General features: G+C 44.3%; 1 protein-coding gene across 9 annotated transcripts in view; it reads left to right on the forward strand.

Moving 5' to 3' along the window:
* Nucleotides 1-201: 201 nt before the first annotated feature.
* Lef1 (lymphoid enhancer binding factor 1) overlaps nucleotides 202-22,274 on the forward strand; it is a 136,894-nt gene continuing 114,821 nt past the window's right edge. For 2 of the 9 annotated variants that reach the window (XM_045143094.1, XM_045143092.1), the window contains exons 1-4: nucleotides 202-1,429; nucleotides 2,841-2,948; nucleotides 3,635-3,701; nucleotides 5,004-5,137. In XM_045143094.1, the coding sequence (XP_044999029.1) occupies nucleotides 1,217-1,429; nucleotides 2,841-2,948; nucleotides 3,635-3,701; nucleotides 5,004-5,137 (522 nt within the window). In that variant the 5' untranslated portion in view covers nucleotides 202-1,216. The remainder of the gene's footprint in view (nucleotides 1,430-2,840; nucleotides 2,949-3,634; nucleotides 3,702-5,003; nucleotides 5,138-22,274) is intronic. The other 7 variants (XM_045143097.1, XM_045143095.1, XM_004671427.2 and 4 more) reach the window with 5 other exon arrangements.

Consider the following 22,274-nt stretch of genomic DNA (forward strand, 5'->3'; position numbering starts at 1 on the left):
ACCACCTCCTTCCCGTCTACTGCCTCCTCCCCACCCCTTCTGCGGGCAGCCAAGGAGAGCAGGAGGCGGGGGAGGGGCGGGGGAGGAGAAGCGACGCAAGTGAGTAGCTTTTCAGCGCCGGCGAGGCGCGGGAGGAGGAGAAGCGGCGGGGAGGCGCAGCCGCTCACCTGCGGGCCAGCGCGCGCAGGAACCACCCGGCTGCGCGCTCCGGGGCCCGGAGAACCAGGACGCGCCCGGCGCCTAGCCAGCGGCCACGCTCCCAGTGACCCCCTCCAGTTGGCCTGGCGAAACCGAGGGCCCCAAGCAGCCTTTTGCTTTGACGGCGGGAGGAGTGGAGAGCGGCGAGTGAGAGTGCCAGCGAGCCAGGCAGAGAAACTGGAGCTGGGAACAAAGAGGGATCCGGCAGTGCGTGTCAGCCCCGGCTCTGGGAGGTAGCGTTTGGGCCCAGGGCTCCTCCTGTGACTCTCCAAGACCCCGCCGCGTCCTCCACTGCCAGTCCCCAGCACTCGTCTGCACAACTTTATTCTTGGCAAACTTCTTTTTCTTCCTCCTCCGCCCCCATCTTCTCCTCCAGCAGATCAAATGCTCCTCCAGAAGGAAAACCGAAGCGAAAGGGGAGGAAATAAGCAGCTCTGAATCGGACATCTGCAAGCCCGAGTGGCTCTTCATTTTATTGTTTACCCTCCAGGAAGTGGACTTTTCGTCATCTTCGGATTCTCCTTGCACCTCTGCTGGGGCCAACGGAGCCTTCTGGCCCAGCTCTCCTGCTTTCTCGGCGAACTCCAAAAACGGGATCCATCGTGGAGTGGCTTGCGCGGTGACGCGCCGCCAGACCCTCCTTTGCATTTTGGAGAGCCGTGCCTCCTCCGGGACCGCTGTCCTCGGCGCACAGACCCCGGCCAAGCGAGGGGCGTGGGGTGGCCAGTCGGGCCGGGGCAGGGTAGCCTAGTGCGCGCGAAGCGGCGCAGACGCCCCGGAGGCGTCCGCAGCGGCGGCCCTAGCAGTCCAGTGCCCTTCAGTGTCCACGGGGCGGGAAGGCGCAGACAGTCGCCGCGGCCCGGGCTGCCGGCCCCTCGCTTGCCAGCCTCGCTTCCGCCCGCTGTCTTCCCCCACGCACCCTTCCAGTCCTCTGTTCCCACCTTCCATTAACTCCCCCTCTTTCCTGCTGTCGCCGCGGGTGCTCCCCCAGCGGAGCGGAGATTACAGAGTCGTCGCGATGCCCCAACTCTCCGGGGGAGGCGGCGGCGGCGGGGGGGACCCGGAACTCTGCGCCACGGACGAGATGATCCCCTTCAAGGACGAGGGCGATCCCCAGAAGGAGAAGATCTTTGCCGAGATCAGTCACCCCGAAGAGGAAGGCGACTTAGCCGACATCAAGTCATCCTTGGTCAACGAGTCGGAAATCATCCCGGCCAGCAACGGACACGAGGTGAGTGGGCCGCTGCCCGGAGAGGCGTGGCGGGCCAGGGAGCGCGGGCAGCCGGGGTCTCTCGGCGCTGGGCGGGCGGACGAACACGGCGCGGCCCGGGGCTCCACCGCGCACGTGTCTGCAGGGTGGGCGGTGTATGCGGTGGGCAGGACACTTATCCCTAGCGCTCAGGTCTTCGGTAGCTAAATGCTACGCTCAGCCCGTCACGTTTGGTCCCGGGACTTTTCGGTGGGGTAGAGGTGCGTGATGCCTTCAAGTGGGGATGTCTGAACTGTACGGTGAAGTGAGCGCTGGGTAGGATGGGAGACAAAGTGGGCCCGCTATCTCTGCGCAGCCTGCAAAAGTGCGTTGAGCCACTACAGGCTTAGATTGCAGAGCCGGAACTGGGAGGAAGGAGAGGCGGGCGGGGGCCGGGCCGGGGCCGTCCCAACCGCTCCGCTCGGCGGGGCCCACGCGCAGCCAGCCACCGAAGGGGGGGGCGCGCCGGGACTGCGGGGGCGGTGTGGGGCACGACCACCCCGGAGCACCCAAACGCCCGCCCTGCCTCCGGCAACCTAGGTTCCCTAGAGCAAGGAGCTAAGCGTTTCTAAGGGGTGAGGCTGGGGCCCGGTGAGGCCCTGGATGCGACCGGGAGAAAGGCGAGCCGGAGCGCAGCCGCGGAAGCCAGGCACCGGCGGGGAGGAGGATGGCATGGCGCCTTATCTGATCTCCCCTGCGGGCAGCTGCGGGCCCCGCGCTGGTAACCCGAGGAGAGTAAATAGAGCCACGTGGGTGCCTGCGCGAGGAAGCCGCGAGGCCCGCCGCGCGCGCACGCGCGCGCGCGGGGGCCGCCCGAGCTCCACATGGGGATGGACCCTGATATCCGACACTCCCGTAGCCACCCTGGGTCAGCAGCTGGAAGACCCTCCCGAGGACATCCGGTAGAAAAGTCCTGACACCCAAATGATTTCACCGAACGCCCTTACCTACCAGAGAAAGTTGGAGAGTATGCCCTTTTACCTTAAATGGCATCCTTCTGCCCTCCACCCCCACCGCAAAGAAAGCGCGTGGTTTGGGGGGCGGGGACAATTTGAGTTTAAAGATCACTTTTAAACACCTCAAAGTTACCTAGTCTGTCCCGATGGCGGGGGTGAGTACGCACTGAGTGCGCTGGGGGCCTGGGTTCTGAGCACAGGAAGAGGGTGCGCTCACTGCAGTAACTGAGGACCGGGCTAGGTTGACCCAGCCTCAACTGGAAGGTTTGCGACCGTGACCACCCGGGAAGGAGGTCGTGGGGAGGACACACATCCCAAGAACCAAATACAGTCCAAACTCTCAGGCCTTTTGCCAGACCCTATTTGTAGAGCAGCCTCTTCCTACCTGTTCGCTTGGCCTTCCTTCCACGTATTTCCACTGACCTCGCGTTTTCTAGGCTTTCCTGGTCTGGGGGAAGGTTGGAAACCGAGAACCCCAGGCAGGGTTTGCTAATCATGCTGCGGTGGAAGTGGGCCCAAGGCGACCCACGGAAGATGGTGCAGGGGTGAGGATACCGCTGATTTGCACGTGGTTGAGTCGGGGCGGGTGGCGGTTACCAAAAACTGGTATTAATTGGGCTATCTTTTAGATGTCTCTAACCCAACTCTCAACTTTTCATGCCTTTAACCACAGAGCAGTAGTACTTTGCTACGGTGAGCCTGCACGCAGCCAGCCCCAAGCAGTGCCTTGGCTGGGAAGGCTCTAAGGGCAATTTCCTTAAGACTCCAGTAGAGCGGTTGGCTTGTTTATATTTCACGTTGCCATTTCTGTTTGCCAAATGGTGTTTCAGCTGGCTTTTAATCAGAGCCAGTCGAAGTGAACAGTAGTTGAAGACACTATCAAGGCTACCAACCCTTTTAACTCCAATTCCCATCAGGTTAGGCACCCTCTTCAAGAAGCCTTGGTGCGTTTGGTCAGAGCAGCCTGTCACCCCCCAATGGACTACCTTTGTGGTGTTCTTTTTATCCACCATGCTTTCCTTTCAGTCCCAAGTAGCTAATAATCACTCCAAAAATACATGCTGAAAAAGATTTTCCAGAACTCGATACTAGCCTGTACTTACACTTTTACAAAATAGGTGACTTGCACCTAAACCTGTTCCTTTGAGTTACCAGTGAACACATTTACAAATATTGTCACAGATTCTAAAATGATCTTCTTTCTCTGGGGGGTGGGAATTCATGCCATTAGGTGGTGAGACAAGCACAAACCTCTCAGGAGTCCTACCATGACAAGGCCAGAGAACACCCTGATGAAGGTAAGAAACCTTACCATAGAAATTTTACCATAGGACGTGTACAATTCAAGTGTGTAGGTTTATTTTGCCACTTTGATTTGAGTTCATGAGGCCAGTACCACGTCTGATAAAACTATGTAGACTAAGTCCACTATTTTAACAAATCAAGAAAGAAAATTCAGGAAGCGTAAAGCTTATTTCTCATGTATATATTGTTCCATTCAAAAACTGTCCATGGATGAGTTCTGGCGCTTTGGATTTCTGTTGGCTTCCAGATTCTTAGGGCAGAGGGAATGTTTATAAGGAATATTTTTGAACAAGAATAATTTTGGGTTTCCATTTGCAAAGTTTCTGTTTCACTACCTGCTTGTTACAGTGAGAAGCTGGGCATTGATGCTCAGTAAAACAGAATTTAACTTGTAAAAATATACAACTTACAATTAGCTACACATATCAAATCATAGACTTTACCCCTATTTCTGATCCTTGGCCAAACATGCATTATTTATAATATAGATTAATGTTAGATTTCAGGAGAGCATGTTGGGACTTGAGTCAGATGACGAGTAGAGTTCACTGGGTTCACTTGTCAGTCCAGTGGCCTTTCTGGTGTTCAGTTACTTAGCAATAGACATTACCAGAAAGGAGTGTTTGTACATACAGTGTGTCAGCCAGGAGGAGGGAAGAGAAATATATATTAGGCTTGTTTTCCCAGCAACAAAGTCGTCCCACAATTAAAGAGAAGGAACATTTCTTTGGCAGAATGATGTGAGTGTAGCACATTAAATTAAGTCTTCCATGGTTCATCCTTTACAAATTTGGCTATTTGCCCATATATTAGACACAACTCTCTCAGTAAAATCTAGGACTTCTCTAGAATTCTGGAAGCAGAGGTGGAATTTCTGAGCTTGTCTAAAAGGTACATTAGTACATTTATGCACATAAATAGATGACCTAGTATATTTACATTAAGCTTAAGTTTTCTGTGCGTTTCCCAGTGTTCCTGCATTTCTTAGTCCAGTTTGTTAGTATTAGAGCAAATTAAGTTAGATGGATAACACTTACTTTTGTAAAAACATCAGTCAATAGGGGAAGTAAATTGAACCACATGTTTTTTTAAACATCTGGTTTGCTGCTAAACCATTTAAGAGAATAAATTCTGTCAATCCAAAATAGAGCATAAAAATCCAGTTACAGTATTTTATAAACAGATATTTTATGTAATGTCTGGTTTGTCTTAGAACTGTAAGATTTTCTGATGAAAAATACAGTGAAATAAAAGGGGAGTCAATGCACCGTTGATTATTCTTTGGATTCTCTCAGGAAAGCATCCAGATGGAGGGCTGTACAACAAGGGACCCTCCTACTCCAGTTATTCTGGCTACATAATGATGCCAACTCTGAGTAACGACCCCTACATGTCTAATGGATCCCTTTCTCCACCCATCCCGAGAACAGTGAGTAACATGCTGATGTTGCAAATTATTTTCAGAAGTGCAAATTAATTTGTATTTCAGCAGAATGTGTATTTCTTTTTTTTTTTTCCAACATGGAAATGCTTTCATTGTATGTGACCAGTCATTGCTAAGTAAGAGCTGCTACAAGGAATGCCCCCCTTATACTAGAGCTATCTTTGATGTCTAGCATTTAGAATTTTAGTTCTTGGCTTACGGACTAAGATAATAAATAATGAATGACAAGTTATGAATTCAAATGGAGCTAAATCAACAAATATGTGATTTTATAACTACTGTGCTCTCTATGTTGATGGCAGAAAAAAAATGGACTTAATCTTTCAATTCCTTTGGAATTGGAACTGTTCAGGCTCATTCAGACTGTTAACTTCGGTTTTTACATGTGTCTTGTTTTATTATATCAACTGCTTTTAAGATTTAGTGAGAGGTGGGTAAGTTATTTGCACATCATAGACAGTTATTGGGAAAGTTACATTTGAAGATAACCTAATAAAAATTGTTCCTTTTTTAAAATGTATCTTCTGGTTCAGTTAACTTGAAGTTCTAAAACTGCAGTGACATATAACTGTTGTGTGGGTTCATAATACTATGAAGAATTTCATATTTGTTAGCTGATGCTATTTCTCTTTTCTTGGGAAGTAGAAACTCCTGTTTAGTGAGAAAACATCCAAACGGTAATTTGTATTCTCTGTGCACGTAAACGTGCTGATGATGGAGTTGTTCTAAGAAGCATCCCACTGAGGTGATGGGTTTTCACTGATTTCTCAATATAGTTACCTGCACCCCCCAGCCCCTCTCCCCACCCCACCCACATAAACCCAATGACAAACACAAGGGAGTCTCACTGACTCCTGGGGGGCAAATCTATGGTCCAAATGGAACCCATTTCTTCTACAAACTGAAGTCAGTCACAAGCATATGGGAAAGGTGCGTCACTGATGCCTTAGTGACAGAATCTGGGATCTGGGAGAGCCACCAAAGTGCAGGGAGGAAATGGCTGGTAATCACCAGGAGTGCTTGGCTACCTTCCTTATCTGGAGTCTCAGTGGCTGAGTGATGTCTGAGGCTTGTGTAGGCCTTGTGATTTTGGGGCTACTGCAGCTACTTTGCCATGAATTTCAGAAGGATATCTTACTTCTTGGGTAGGGAATAAAATTTTTCTAATTTTCATATAGCAGCAGTAATGGAGATCTTGTGATATTGTATAGGGAAAACTCTCTTGTTTTAAATAATTCAGATATTTAACAATAGTTAATATGTCTGTGTGGTGTGTGAAATCTATCTAAGAAGTAGATCAATTTATTAAAAGCAAGTATAGTTTATTATTTAGAAATTATCACCTCAAAATGCTTCTGAATTTTATTTTTATCTTTTTAATATTTATTTTTATTTATTTGTTTTTTAGAGACAGAGAGATGGGGGGAAGTGAGTGAAAATGGGCACGCCAGGGCCTCTAGCCACTGTAAACGAACTGCAGACACATGCGCCACCTTGTGCATCTGGTTTATGTCGGACCTGGAGAATTGAACCTGGGTCCTTAGGCTTCATAGGCAAGCACCTTAACTGCAAGCCATCTCTCCAGCCCCTGCTTCTGAATTTTAAATCTTGTAAAATATTTTGTTGCACTAGATTGACAATATCAGTCATTCCTTTTATAGTTGAGTAAGGAGTTTCTTTTGGGGGAAATTTCTTTTGGTGCAGAAAGAACATATTTTTGGATAAGGAACAACTGAAGATTTTGTGGAAAGGCTGTATGGGACAATAAATAATCTTTCCAAATCAAGTTATAGTTTTGATAATTACATAGCTGCTGAAATGGCCTAATATGTTTTAGCTATGCACACAGTGAGTACCTATTTGTGGATTATTTCTTAGATCAGATACTTTTTCTAAACAAAAAATTTGGAAAAGTGAGTACAATAAAAACGGTCATTCATAAATTCAAAATAATCCCTTAGAATATTGAACATTACCCTTCCCTCTTTACGCTGGCATCCTGCTTATATAGTCTGCAGTCTCTTCACCTGACTCCTCCAATGTACTCATCACTGAGGGATTTTTTTCCCATTTTTCTTTCTTCTTCTCTCCCCCTCTTTTTCTTTCTTTTCTTTTTTTTCCAGTACTAGCCTTGCACATGCTAGGCAAGTGCTCTGCCACAAAAGTGTATCCCAGCCCCATTTGAAATATTGATAGACTAGAAGGGGTTTGGTGTCAGTATATGTATGAAAGTGTTGATCAGTGAATCTGTCACTGCTCAGGAAAGATTTGTGGGCAGGATAAATGTCATAGGTACAAAGTGGAATGAAGGGGTGTGATCTGAAAACGGTTACCTTGTTATCTGATGGCCAGGCTTTTTTTTTTTAATCTTACATGTAAGAATACTCATTTTAACTATGTTTTCTTGAGTTATTCTGCAGTTTGCACGATTCCAGAAGGTTTTCAGTTTTAACCACAAGGCTAAGTCAATTTTTCTTTTTTAAAGGTCCAACTGAAGTGAGTTACAATCTTTGGTTTTCAGTACCTCACAGCTGTTTGTAATGTGTCTGACATCAAAAACTTTAACCAGAAGGCAGCCTCTCCACCCCCAACCGCACTTCCGCTTTCTTACCTCCTTAAGCCTGTCCTTAGCAGGACAGTTTGTGTCACTGGCATCAGCAAAGGATGGACTCTCATCAAGGCGGCAGGGTGACCATTTGTGTTTGGGTTCAGAGTGGGAGCATTCCAGGTGGCAACCCTGTGACTTGAGTTTGCATTACAAACAATTGCCTGTGTTTATTGCATCTGCTGCCAGACAACGTGTGAGGACTGGAGAAATATCTGGGGGTGGGGGCCAGGGCAGAGTTCTGTTTGTGCTTAACTAGTTAATGCCGAGAATTCCAGATGCGGCCAACTGGCAATGACAAATGCTTCTGCTAGACTTCCACCTTAAGGTTTCTGTCCACTGTCATTTCCTTTTTAGAAGACACTGGCATATACAAGGTCCCACAGGCTTTAGTTACCTGGACCCTAAGCACCCTGTTACCTCTTCAGGAGAACCATTTCCCTTTTGGGAGGAAATTTTAATTGGCAAATGATCTCCTTTTAGACCTGGAATTTTTAAGGGAGTGAATTTCTATACTAAACAGCTGATGAATGAATCTCTCGTGGCACTTTTAATGAGAGTTCTTAGTTCCTGACAAGTTCAGTGGCAGGAGAAAGCACCTGTGACGACGCACTTGGTGTCAGCGTGCACACAGAAAGCCTCGGCTTGCACTGGTTTTCTGCAGAGAATGAGATACCGAGGCCTATTAAATATTTCAGAGCCAGCACCCTGGAGAGTTTATTAAAAACATACTCCCAAACCTTTCTTTCTCTGAAGCTTATTTATGAAAATCCCTATAGGCCAATGGTGGAGTATTAAAAGAAGAAGGAAGAGAGAAAAAAAAAATCCCAAACAACCATTCTTTGCATCCCAAGCTCGGTCTTGGCAATTGTGTGTCTGAACAGCGTGTGAACACTGAGCTAGGCTGGTTTAACATAGGAAAGTCCCCATTGGGGTAATGCCCCGTGGCGGTTATTATTCATCTTGGGTGTCAAACTTCCATTTGTCCCTCATGCAGCCCAAATGGTTAACACCTTCACAGAGAGCCTTCACATTTCTCTTCTGATGCCTGGGGAGGAAGGAGCAGCAGGCAGTGCAGGAAGCTGCTCAGTCCCCCAAAACCACAGTGGCTCCTGGCAGGGCAGAGCTGTGAACTTCTGGTCCTCTGTGATCTTTCTTTCTCAGAGTAAATTTTTCGATGGAAAAGGAAGATGGCTGTGTTTTCATTTCAGCTATCTTTTATGTGGGAATCGCTATGAAAATATCATGGGCATTCATTTTTAATTATTTAGAATGACTAAGTTCTGTTATTTAAAATGACTTTTCCTTAAAGAAATCAACATTTGATCTGAATAAGAAAAACTATGCCCATGATAACATCATCTTATTCCCAATCGCCATTATCTGTATTTATTTACAAGTAGCTAAGATTTGATTGTCTCGTTGTTCATACCTGGGACTAAGGACCTAAGGAGGAATTTTCTGATCAGTAAGCCTGTGAATTCCACCAGGCCAGACTTGTATTGCTTTGAAACTGTTTAGGAAAACAATAACTCAGGGAATAGAGATTGTGGCTAATGTCTCAAGCAAGGTTTTAAGAAAGACGCACTTATTTAAAGGGGCTACTTGATTGGACTTACTGACAAAGTATTATTTTTCAAATATTTTATTTATTTGCAAGGAGGGAGGGAGGGAGGGAGGGAGGGAGGGAGGGAGGGAGGGAGGGAGGGAGGGAGAGAGAGAGGAAGGGAGAGAGAGAGAGGGAGAGAGAGGGAGAGAGAGAAAGAGAATGGCCTTGCCAGGGCCTCCAGCTGCTCCAAATAAACTCCAGAAGCATGCACCACTTTGTACATCTGGCTTTACATAGGTACTGGGAAATCAAATCTGGTTCGTTAGGCCTTGCCGGCAAGCACCTTAACCACTGAGTCATCTTTCTAGCCCCAAACCCACCACCCAATTATTTTTAATTTCCTAGTTTCAGTTGTTTATAAAGCTGAGTAAATTGACTTTTCCTCTTTGTCCCAAGAACAGGATAAATTTTCACAGTTGTATTCTATGTCATATTTGTATGTAGATATCAGGAATGAATGCATAGGAAATTCCTTGGGGCCCCTAGCTATTCAGTCTGATCCCATCCTAACTAGACTGCTATGAAATTAGGAGCTATTGTCATTTATCCCTCAGGTATCTTAGGTCTCTATGACCAACAGTTTGTTTACTCAAGTGTCCCAGGGAGCCATACACCATGTGACCTTTCAGAAGCTCACCCTACATTTCTGTGACTGATCCTTTCTCAGATATTCTTTTCAATGACCCTGTTAGCTTCTTGTTCATTTATAAAGACAAGAGAAGGGCCCAAAGGATAGGAACTTCACTAACACAAGACCCATGAACCAACCAGGGCAATCTTGCTTCTCTGAAGCACTCCTCCTATCCCCATCCCCAGAGGTCTTGGTTTTATTCTCATCCGTTGCCCTGAATCAGTATCCTTTGGCCACTTTTCTATATCATATTTTTGTGTGATTTAACAAAACAGAGATAGGGTCTCACAAGTGGGTCCACCTGACCTTGAACTTGCAACCTCATCAGTGTGTCAGCTAAGAACATTTGTAGCTGTTGAGATTTAAAAAAAAAAAGAATTCTGTTGGTTCGTTAGACAGAACAATTTGGATTTATGTGGGATTTTATTAGTCAGATCCCTCCAGTTTTCTCGGACTCCTTCACTTACACGTAGTTTTAAAAATTTATGTACTTCATTTATGTGTTATAGACATGAAGATTTTTAACTTAATAGCCTGAAAATTTAGCTGGACAATGTGCAGAATATTACCAAAGATAGTATAGAGTGTTATAAAGCCTCTAAAAATGTATCTGGGCTGGGAAGATAGATAGCTCAGCAATTAAAGATGCTTGCTTGCAAAGCCTGCTGGCCTAGGTTTAGTTTCTCAATACCCATGTAAAGTCAGAAGCACAAAGTGGCACATGCATCTAGAGATTGTTTATAGTGGCAAGCAGCCCTGGCACACCCATACATCCTGCCCCCCTCATACATACACACAAGTAAATAATTTTTTTTTTTTTAAGGAAAAGGATTTTATATACGTTACTTGAGCTAGACCTCTAAACCACTGAAATTATGTACTTGCTCTATATACCTCACTGTCAAATCTCACTAGGAAATGGTATTCAGTGCCTTCAGTCTATGTGGGGAAAACTCCAAGGGCAGTCCAAAGCAAGGAGGAGTTTAGCTTGCCTTCTGCATTTCAGCATTCATAGAAGAATTCCTGCACTGCAGTTTACCTTTGTAGCTCCCTAGGAGCCATAGAATCCTCAAGACACTAACCTAGTGGTCATGCATGGCACTTGATGACAGGTTTGCAGAATCAAGTTTTGGTCTTCACCATCAAAATTTATTATTAGGATGATACTAAGTTCACCATAGTAAAGATGTGTCTCAAAAAGAAAGGATAAAAAGAGGTCTGGGGATGTCATTCAGTGGTGGAGTACTTGCCAAACATGCATAGGACCCTGGGTGTATTATCAGTACTGCAAAATAGGGAAATAAATAAATAAATGAAAATTATAAGGCAGCTTATTGCTACTCTACTCAACATAGAAAGACTGAACGAAGAGCTCTGACATGAACAGAGGAGTGAGTGGCTGTAGTGTAGCTTGGCATTTTCTTATTACAATATTCTCCACAAAATAGTTATTTAAATAAAAAGTTTAAATCTAATTAAAGACCTTTAACATTTTTATGTAATCATTTGCATGCATATGCATGCATGCGTGTATGGGCATGCCAGTTTCTCTTCTTGTTGCAAATGAGCATCCACCTGGCTTTCCATAGGCAGTTGGGAAGTTGAGCTCAGGTCAGTAGGCTTTGGAAGCAATCACCTTTAACTACTGAGCCATTTCCCTGGCCTCAAGCTTTTTAAAAAATTTAGTATTTTTTTTTTATTATATATAGAGAGAATGGGCATGCTACGCTCTTTAGCCACTGCACATGAACTCCAGACGCATGTGCCACTGTGTGCATCTGGCTTATTTGAGTACTGAGGAATGTAATCTGGGTCCTTAGGCTTTAAAGGCAAGTGCCTTAACAACTAAGCCATCTCTCCAGCCCTCAAAACTTCCTCCAGCCGCTGCAAATGAACTCCAGATGCTTGCACAACTTTATGTATCTGGCTTTACATGGGTACTGGGGAATCGAACCCAGGTCATTAGTTTTTGCAGGCAAGTGCCTTTACCACTGAGCCATCTCTCCAGCCCCTATAATTTCTTTTTTTAAAAAAATTTGTTTATTTAAGAGAGGAAGAGAGAGAGAGAAAGGCAGAAAGAAAGAGAATGGGTAAGCAAGGGCCTCCAGCCACTGCAGACAAACTCCAGATGCATGCACCACCTTGTGCATATGGCTTATGTGGGCACTGGGGAGTTGAACCTGAGCAGGCAAGCACCTTAACCACTAAGTCATCTCTCCAGCCCTAGTTCCTTTTTTGAATCATGTATAATAAAAGCTGTCAGTTACTGATGATAGGTGATCATTTAGTGATGAATTTATCTGACACTGCTAAGATATTTATATTTAGCCTGGTCTTGAGGAGATGCCACAGTAAACTTGCCAAATTATTAAAGACTGTATAAGAACTTTGTACATTCTCTTAACTATGTTTCTGGATATTTCCAAAATGATTTTCTTTTTTTAAAAAAGTTGTATTTTTATTTATTTATGTATTAGAAACAGAGAGAGGAGAGAGGAGGGGAGAGAGGGAGGGAGAGAGAGACAGAATGGGCACGCCAGGGCCTCCAGCCACTGCAAACAAACTCCAGATGCATGTGTCATCATGTGCATCTGGTTTACATGAGACCTGGAGAATCGAACCTGGGTCCTTAGGCTTCATAGGCAAGTGCCTTAACTGCTAAGCCATCTCTCCAGCCCATGATTTTCTTTACCAAACCAAATCCTTATGAAATGCAAGCCTGAGAGTTTAATACTTAACCTTTTGTTACTTTGCGTTTTCTCTTGCATTAATGAGTAAAGGGTATTAGACCATTGTGTGTTTTGAAGTCAAAATCACTCCTTATAAACTGCTAAGTTTTGGGCTGAAGAGATGGTTTAGCACTTATGGTGCTTACCTGCAAAGCCTATAAGGACCCAGGTTCAATTCCCCATTACTCACGTAAGCCAGTTGCACAAGGTGGTGCATGTGTCTGGAGTTCGTTTGTAGTGGCTGGAGGACCTGGCATGCCCATTCTCTCTCTCTCTCTCTCTAAAGAAAAACAGAAAAAGAAGAAAAATGTAAGTTTTCAGATAGTAGCAGGAAATAGAAGAAGGAGATCACTGAAAAAAAATAAAAAGAAATGGGACTCAGACCCTCATGAGTACTGGTAGATAGACATCCTTACCTCTTCTTAGGTAGAAATTTTTTTTTTCCAGAAAGGTACTTGAGATGGAAATATGATAGCAATGAAAAGGAAATCATCCTTAAGTGTGTTCTAGCATCATGGAGGTAATGCTTTTCAATTCATTTTTATTTTCTCCCAGCTAGGAAGCACATGATTTTCAATAACAGGGCATTTTGGGATCTTAAAAATTCCATAGACTCTTAAGTACACAGCACAGTGGCTGAGCTGACCTGTTTGTCCTCAGCAGTGTGTGCTGTGAATTGATTACACTGTTTGGTGATGTTGATGACAGAATTTTGAGTTTCTTAGCGGAAGGAAAGCAGTGGCTTAAGGGAGCAGAGCTGACGGAGGGAGGTTCTGGGCTAGATGTTAGAAGACCTCCAATTCTGTCTCCTTCCTCCAAAAGTGTGTCAGCTCTGCCTGGCTCTGTTTCCTCATTTATGAAAAGATACTGCTGTGCAGCTGGCCTGCCTCGCTGGGCTGATGTGGTATTCTGATGGCACCAAGCCTGTGGAAGGACTTAGTTTGCAGCAAGATAGCTAAATGGAAGTCTAGGGTGGTGTGCCTGGGGCCCTGATCCCACCTGGTGGGGTTTCCGCAGTCATGGCAGGTACATGGCCAGCCCCAGGAAGCTCTGGAGAAAGGACAGACAAAGGTAGTTCTTCCTGTGCCCCAGTGCTGACTTGGAATCTGGATACTGGGTGAAGGCCTTATGTTAACATTTGAGAAATATTTACATGGATAAGTTTGGGGAATGTTCATCACAGTATTCATAGAGGGTTTTTCTTCTCTTGGTCCCCTTTTCTTTCCTGTGTTAGGAGAGCACCTGACTTCTAGTTAGCACCATAGCCCCCAACTAAGGAAATGAGATGTATAAGGGAATAAATAGGTTTCTAAATTTTAGATTCATTAGCAGAACATCTCATATCCTTCCAGTATTTAATATGAAATTTCCAAATGACTCTCTTACCTCCTTCAGCAGGCTAAGGATATATTTTTGATTCAAACAGTATTTCCCATTAATCCTTTAGGAGCTGGGTTTCTCCTCCCCACCCCTCCCACTGCTGTGCAGAGAGCACTTTGAAGCCACATGAATATGGAGAACTACAGAAAAGTTATAGTCGTCCTCTGGCCAGTTTTCTTTTGGCTTAATTCTTTCTGTCTTGACACCTAAAAAAAGATCATGTTTCCAGATGTGGTGGTGGTGTACACCTTTAATTTCAGCACTCTGATTGCTGTGAGTTCGAGGCCAGCCTGGGACTACCTAGTGAATTACAGGTCAGCCTGGGCTACAGTGAGACCCTACCTTGGAAAAATAAAAAGGAAAGTTCATGTCCGAGAGCATGTCAAGCTGGGCAGCAAGGCAAAAATGCTGCCTGGAAGATTTCAGTTTCATATAATGTACCTAATCATTTTGACCATATCATCTTGCTATATCAGTTCAAGTGACTCGGAGCAAGGAAAAAGGCATTAATTATACGGGTTAGAGGTTTGGCTCAGTGCTAGGGTATAGCACTTATAACCCCATCACTGAGGAGGAAAGATTTTTTTTTTTTTTTTAAAAAGGCACTGTAATTTTATTTTCTTTTAAATTTACTAGGCCTTTAGATTTTCACTTAGATTTTTAAAGTCTAAGACAAAACCAGAAGTAATAAAGCAAAAGTATTTACCACTTAATACAGTTGGAGTAACTAATGAGCCTGCCTGCAGGCATATCAAGTCTCCCAAACATTGCTCAATTAATTTTTTGCTCATTTTTATGCACACATAATATTTTAAATTAATACTTTTTTGCTTGAAAAAGAAAAAGAAAAACAACTGATTTTTAAAAAAACTACCTTATTTGACTTAGTGTTCACATAAAAATGTGGTGTGGGTGTTAAAATGCCTGTTAAAGTTGAGCCTGTCTTGAGGGGCAGTAGTAATCTGAGCCAGGTTAGTAAATTGTACATTCAGGGTCCTTTTTTCAGGTCTCAAGACTTACTTACCGTCATTAAAAAGTAGTCACGGGGCCAGAGAGATGGCTTAGCTGTTAAGCGCTTGCCTGTGAAGCCTAAGGACCCCGGTTCGAGGTTCAATTCCCCAGGACCCACATTAGCCAGATGCACAAGGGGGCGCACGCGTCTGGAGTTTGTTTGCAGTGGCTGGAGGTCATGGCACACCCATTCTCTCTCTCTCTGGCTCTAAAATAAATAAAAATAAAAAACAAAAAATTTAAAAATAGTCACATTTTTCTGGCTTGCTGGCAAACGCTTTCAATCCCAGCACTTGGAAGGCAGAGATAGGAGGATTACTGTGAGTTCGAGGCCACCCTGAAACTACATAATGAATTCTAGGTCAGCCTGGGCTAGAACGAGACCCTACCTTGAAAAACCACAACTACAAAAGGTCACATTTAGGAAGCTAGGGAGACAGATAGCTCAGTTGAGAAAGTGCCTGCCTGGCAAGCGTGAGGACCTGAGGTTGACCGCCAGTGCTCACAGAAGTGTCAGGTGTGATGGTGCAACCATGATCCCGGAGCTGGGGAGGCCGAGACTGGAGAATTCCTGGGGCTTACTGGCCAGCCAGTCTAGCCTAATTGGTAAGCTCCAGGCCAATGAGAGACCTTGCTCAAAAAAAGTTTAACAGCATACCTCAGGTGAACATCCAAAGTTGTACTCTGGCCTACACACCCACACCCACACCCACACAAACACACACACCCCTACCCATACATGTCTGCCATACACATGAATGCACACACATATGCACATACACCATAGACACACATATAAAACCAAACAAGTCATATTTGCCTTGAACACAAAGCAATCACTAAATGAATTGTAATATGGATGAAAATATAAAAGTAGAAAAGCCTTTTTTTAAAAGAAAGTTTGGTTTTCTTAGAACTTTCTTTTCAAAATGCTTAACTTTTATGGGGGAAAATCAGTACTTCAGCTAAAAAGACAGCCTTTGGACTTCTTTTTATGAATATTAAATCCAAGGGGTTTAGCCTCCATGTCAGGCTCATGTGGCTTCAAAGCTCACATTCTCTTCTTCCCTCAGATCTGACCACAGGCACTTTGTTCACATGCAGTCAGACTGCATAAGGGTTTCTCCAAGTGCCTTCTCCCACTCACTTCAGGGTGAAGCAGCGTTGAGTATTATTTTGAAAGCTCTCTATAACCCCAAAGCATCACCTTTCCTGCCCTCCCTCCTCACCTCCTTTTCCTGGAGTTGCTTTCCCAGCTGCACCCGAAGCCTTGCTCAAGCTCCCTGTCTCGGGGTGTATCAGTTACCGTCTCATTGCTGCCACAAAATACCCGAAAAAATCAGTGTGAGGGAAGAAGGGTGCACTGCAGCAGATGGTTCCGGGGTATAGTTCATCAGGCCAGGGAAGGCATGGGGCTGGTCACAGGCGGTCCGCAGCGTGGGAGCAGAGCAGGAAGAGGAGGGCTGCTGCCTCCCTGCTTTCTCCTTTGCACACAGTGCAGAACCCTGACCCGGGGAACGCTCTTACCCACAGTGAAGGCGGGTCTTTCCCATCCCAGTGCACTAAATCAAGATACTCCCTCACAGGGGATCCTAGGTCCAGTCAGCTTGACAATTGACATAAGCCATCACACTGGGTGCTGGTGGCTCAGTGTCTCTGTACTGCATCACTCCTTCACTGCCAGCAAACTTCCGTCCACCCTTAAAGGTCCACGGTAGATGGTGTCACCTCTGTGGAGTATCTCTGGATTCTACCACCAGCACAAAGTGACACTGCTCCCATGTGTCTCTCTGCAGGACCTTTGTGGTTCTCTACATGTATTTCATGTGAGTTGGTTATTTTCATGTCTGTTTCCCATTCAGTGTCTTTTTTTTTAGGATAGGGAGCATGTCTTATTCTCTGTTGTCCACAAATTGTACTATTGTCACTCACCAGATGTTTGTGGAAGAGTAGGAAGTTTTTCAAGTTAAAAAAAAAGTGTATTTATTTATTTATTTGAGAGAGAAAAAGAGAGAGGCAAAGAGGCAGATGTAGAGAGAGAATGGTTACACCAGAACCTCTAGCCACTGCAAATGAACTCCAGACCCATGTACCACCTTGTGCATCCAGCTGTACATGGGGGCTGGGGAGTCAAACCTGGGTCCTATGGCTTTGCAAGCACCTTAACCACTAAGCCATCTCTCCAGCCCAAGAGTAGGAAATTCAGGCCAGGCATGGTGGCACATGCCTTTAATCCCAGCACTCGGGAGGCAGAGGTAGGAGGATTGCCATGAGTTCGAGGCCACCCTGAGACTACATAGTGAATTCAGATCGGCCTGGGCTGGATTGAGACCCTACCTCAAAAAAAAAAAAAAAGAGTAGGAAGTTTAAAACTTTCAAAACATAAGGTGCTTTGGGAAGATGGTTCAGTGGTTAAAAGCACTTGCTGGCAAAGCTTGCAGACTCAGGTTCCATTCCCCAGCTGCCCATGTAAAGCCAGATGGGTGTTCATTTACAACATCATTAGGCTCTGGTACCCCTTCCCACTCACTAACAACTAAATAAGTTTTTTTGCTGTAACTGAATAAAATGTAAGGTGCCAGTACCAGGCAACAATACATATGTAAATGAGAACACTTGAGAATGTATACCTCAGGCCAAACCACAAAACTGAGATTGATTTTAGATATAGTCTTACCATTAAATAGCATCCATGTGCCAAGCTATATGTATGTAGTACATTCTAGAAACTGTGGTAAGCACTTTATTTGTACTAGCTCATTTACTCCTTATGGTAACTCAGTGGTATCCCTATAATCCTTAGGCCACAGATGAAGGAACTGAGGTAAAGAAAGGGGTGACCTAGAGGATGACGACCATAGTGAAATTGGTGGAGATGCAATGAAGGAGATCGTCTACTCTGATCAAACAGTTGGCATGTAGATGTACCGTGAGTGGGACTCAAAGGACAATGCTTGCTGCCCTTTCAGGGGCTCGTTTCCATTGTCACCAGTGGTACTCTAACAATCTTAAGAGGAGTTTTACATCAGTGGATTTTTCCCCACTAAGATGGAAATGGTTGTTAGAGGGGTATGTGAGGATAAAATGAAATAGTATGTGAAGCTGTGAAGGTTTTCCTCATAATTCTTGGTAGTAATAGCGTTCATGAGTGGAGAAAGTGGGAGTTCAAAAGTGACTAATTAGACACAGAGGAAGGAAGATGGAAGATAGTGAGTGTTCTAGCAAGACTGTCCGTGTCAATGACATAGTGGATCTAGAAGGAGTAAGTTTGAGGACTCATATTCCTAAGTTTTGCTTAGGCATCATTGTATGTTTTCACTTGTATGCTAAGAAACCAAAAAAGCTAACCAAGGTCTGGAAAGTAAGCCATTTTGTTATATGCATCTTTCTGGGCCATGCTATGATAAATATCAGTAATCCCTCACCTGCCTCACCTGCGGCTTCCTGCACAATGGACCAAAAGCTTTTCTACAACCAACAAATAGGCATACTTCACATGGAAACGAGGGCGATAGGGTTAGTGGTGTAGTAGCACATACTATTTAATGCACACACTTTACATACGTACATTTCTTTGCTTCCAATAAAGACTCTGGAGCACAGAGGTTCCTTAGTTGTCTGTAGTCCAAAAGTTTAGCAAGTGGTAAAACTTGAATTCAAAGACAGGTGGCTCCAATTCAGGAGATGGAACTCAATTCACAAACCAACACTTCCTACAAAAGAGTGTTGAGAGTAATCCCCAGTCAGTAAATTATTTTGAGGATTAAAAGTTACTGTTAGACTTATGTCTTGAATAATGTAAATAGCTAGGCTTTAGTGATAGCTTCAATTGCAAATTCTAAGAATACTTGAAAATTGTCTTCTAGTTCATTCAACACACCATGATGAAATTCAGCTCAATATGTTCTTGAAAATTCCCAGGGAATATTTGTTTCTTGCGTGTATCACATATCTTTTTGCTTAATGTCTGGTTTTAGGGGAATCCTTACTGCCCGCTTCTAGCTGTGCAACCAAAGGCTTTGTGATGCTTGAGTTCTCTTATTAAATGATACTGTCTTTGATCCCATAAGAACGGAGCCTGGGCAAGCGATGGTCTGCTGCCAAGGACTGTTTCTTTGTACAATAAGCAATTACAACGCGGCATGTGTTTTATTTTCAGAAGCTGTTAGTGGTATGTTTTGTAGTGTCCTGATTTGGGTAAATAAGAGAAACTTGTTTACTATTAACTGTGATACTTGCTGAGAAGTTGCAACAGTGAGTTAGTTTCCTTTAAAAAGTGAAGAAACCAAACTGGGGAGATGGCTTGGGAGTTAAAGCCTCTTGCTTGCAAAGCCTACTAGCCCACATTTGATTCTCCAGTACTCACATTAAGCCAGATGCACAAAGTGCCTCATGCATCTGGACTTCATTTGCTGTGGCAGGAGGCCCTGGTACACCCATTCTCTCCCTCTGTCCCTTTCTCTCTCTCTTTGCAAATAAATTTGAAAAAGTGAATAAACCAAATGTAGGAAATATTTGTTAGAAGAAATCTTTTCTTTCAAAAGGAAGTAACAGCCGGGCGTGGTGGCGCACGCCTTTAATCCCAGCACTTGGGAGGCAGAGGTAGGAGGATCACTGTGAGTTCGAGGCCACCCTGAGACTCCTTAGTGAATTCCAGGTCAGCCTGGGCTAGAGTGAGACCCTACCTCAAAAAGCCAAAAAAATAAAAATGAAAAAAATAAAAAGGAAGTAACAGCCTGGCATGGTGGTACATGCCTTTAATCCCAGCATTCTGGAAGCAGAGGTAGGATGCTGGTCATGAGTTCAGGCCAGTCTGAGACTACATAGTGAATCCAGGTCAGCCTGGGCTAGAGCAAGACCCTATGTCAAAAAACAAAACAAAACACTAAAGTAAACTAACAAACAAAAAAGAAATGTCTGTTTTTTTAACTGTTTGTTTAAATGTGTCTGTGTGCGTGTGTGTGTGTATGTGCGTGCGCGCGCGCGCACACACACACACACACTCTAAGTCCAGGGAAACCCATGTGAAAAGAAAACAAAATGTTCCTGCATTTCTATCATTCAAATAAAACAGTTTCATTTATATGTATATATTTTTCAGATAGTCTGCACCTGTACCTCAATAGATAAATAGGGGCTCATAAACTTGTTCTCTTGTAATTATTTTTATTTTCATTAAAAATTTCATGTGGGGGCTGGAGAGATGGCTTAGCGGTTAACCGCTTGCCTGTGAAGCCTAAGGACCCCGGTTCGAGGCTCAGTTCCCCAGGTCCCACGTTAGCCAGATGCACAAGGGGGCGCACGCGTCTGGAGTTTGTTTGCACAGGCTGGAAGCCCTGGCGCACCCGTTCTCTCTCTCTCCCTCTGTCTTTCTCTCTGTGTCTGTCACTCTCAAATAAATAAATAAATAAAAATTAAAAAAAAAAAATTTCATGTGGGCTGGAGGAATGGCTTAGCAGTTAAAGCACTTGCCTGTAAAGCCTAAGGACCCAGGTTCAATTCCCCAGGACCAACATAAGCCAGATGCACAAGGTGACACGTGCATCTGGAGTTCATTTGCAGTGGTTGGAGGCCAAGTCATGCCCATTCTTGCTCTTTCTCTCTCTATCTCTTCCTCTCTCTCTCTCTCAAATAAAATGAATAAATAAAATATTTTTAATGTTACATGTATGAATAAATATCTACCATCAGCTCTTATTGCTGAATGTCTTTCAGTTATATGAATATATCAATTTATGTTCATCCTCCGTTATGGATATTAAGGTTTTTGTTTGTTTTAATTAGTGTCCCAATAAAACCATGCAAAAATATATTTTAATATCTTTTTGTGTATGTCAATTTCTGTTTCATAGCTTTCTTGATCTTTAAAAGTTTTTTTTACAAATAAAGACTTAAGAATTTTGAATGCTTTTTAAAGGTTTTATTTATTTATTTTTATTGATTTGTAAGCAGAGAGAAGTGAGACAGAGAGAGAGAATGGGTGCACCAGAGCCTTTAGCCACTGCAAATGAACTCCAGACACATGTGCTACTTGGTGCATCTGGCTTTATATGGGTACTGGGGAATTGAACCCAGGTTGTTAGACTTTGCAGGCAAGTGCCTTAACCACTGAACCATTTCTCTAGCCCTACTTATTTATTTTTGACATAGCATCTTGATCTGTATGTAGCCCTGCCTGGCCTCAAATGTGCAATTCTCCTGCCCCAGTCTTTCTTCCAAGTGCTGGTACTACAAACCTAGTCTACCAAGCCAAGTTCCCTCAGCTGCTTTTAAGTACTGATTCAAAACTACTTCATGGGGCTAGGCAGATGGCTCGGTGGATGAGTGCTTGACACTCAGGCCTCAGTACCCACACTCAGTCCTCAACCCCATGAAGACATCTGGAGGCTGTGGCAGGCTTCCATAATTCTAGCATGTTGATGGCAAGATGGGAGGCAGAGATAACATTTCTCAGAGGCTCATGGAGTGCAGCAGTGAGAATGAGAGAGAGCAAGAAGTTATCCTGTACCCTCCACACGCATGCCATGATGCACACATGTGTGCAGTTGCACAGGTGAAAACACACACACACAACTATTTCCTATACAAAATTTATGTTATGTCTCTGTTTCTTTACCACTGCACAATTGAGATCCACTTAGAAGTTATTGCATAAACAACTAGTTACTTAATATAAGCAAATACTTCCTGGGGCTGGGGAGATGGTTCAGTAGATAAAGGCACTTGCTGCAAAGCCTGCCAGCCCAGGGTTCAATTCTCCAGTACCCACATAATGCCAGAGGCACAGAGTGGTGCACGTGCCTGGAGTTTGTCTGCAGTGGCTAAAGGTCCACGTTATGCCCATGTTCACTTGTTCTCTCTCACATAAAAAAATTTGAAGACCATTTTAAGAAAATACAGAAAGGACTTCATATCATTAGTTTGGTGGGACAGTAACCAGAAACCCATCTTACTTCCTATCACCAGTGAGAAGATAACTCTTGTTCCCTTTCTGCGTCACAAAGCCTGAGCCGCAGGAGCGAGCCGGGATGAGCCCCGAGTGCTAACGCGGTTCCACAGACCTGAAATTTTATGTGCTGGTCTTTCTTTACCTAATTTTAGTTCAGCATGTCCCACTTGATTTACTTGTTGAAAAGAGGTTTTGTAGTCAACTCTGG

This window comes from Jaculus jaculus, chromosome 2 (assembly GCF_020740685.1).
Source record: "Jaculus jaculus isolate mJacJac1 chromosome 2, mJacJac1.mat.Y.cur, whole genome shotgun sequence".
Taxonomy (NCBI): Eukaryota; Metazoa; Chordata; class Mammalia; order Rodentia; family Dipodidae; genus Jaculus; species Jaculus jaculus.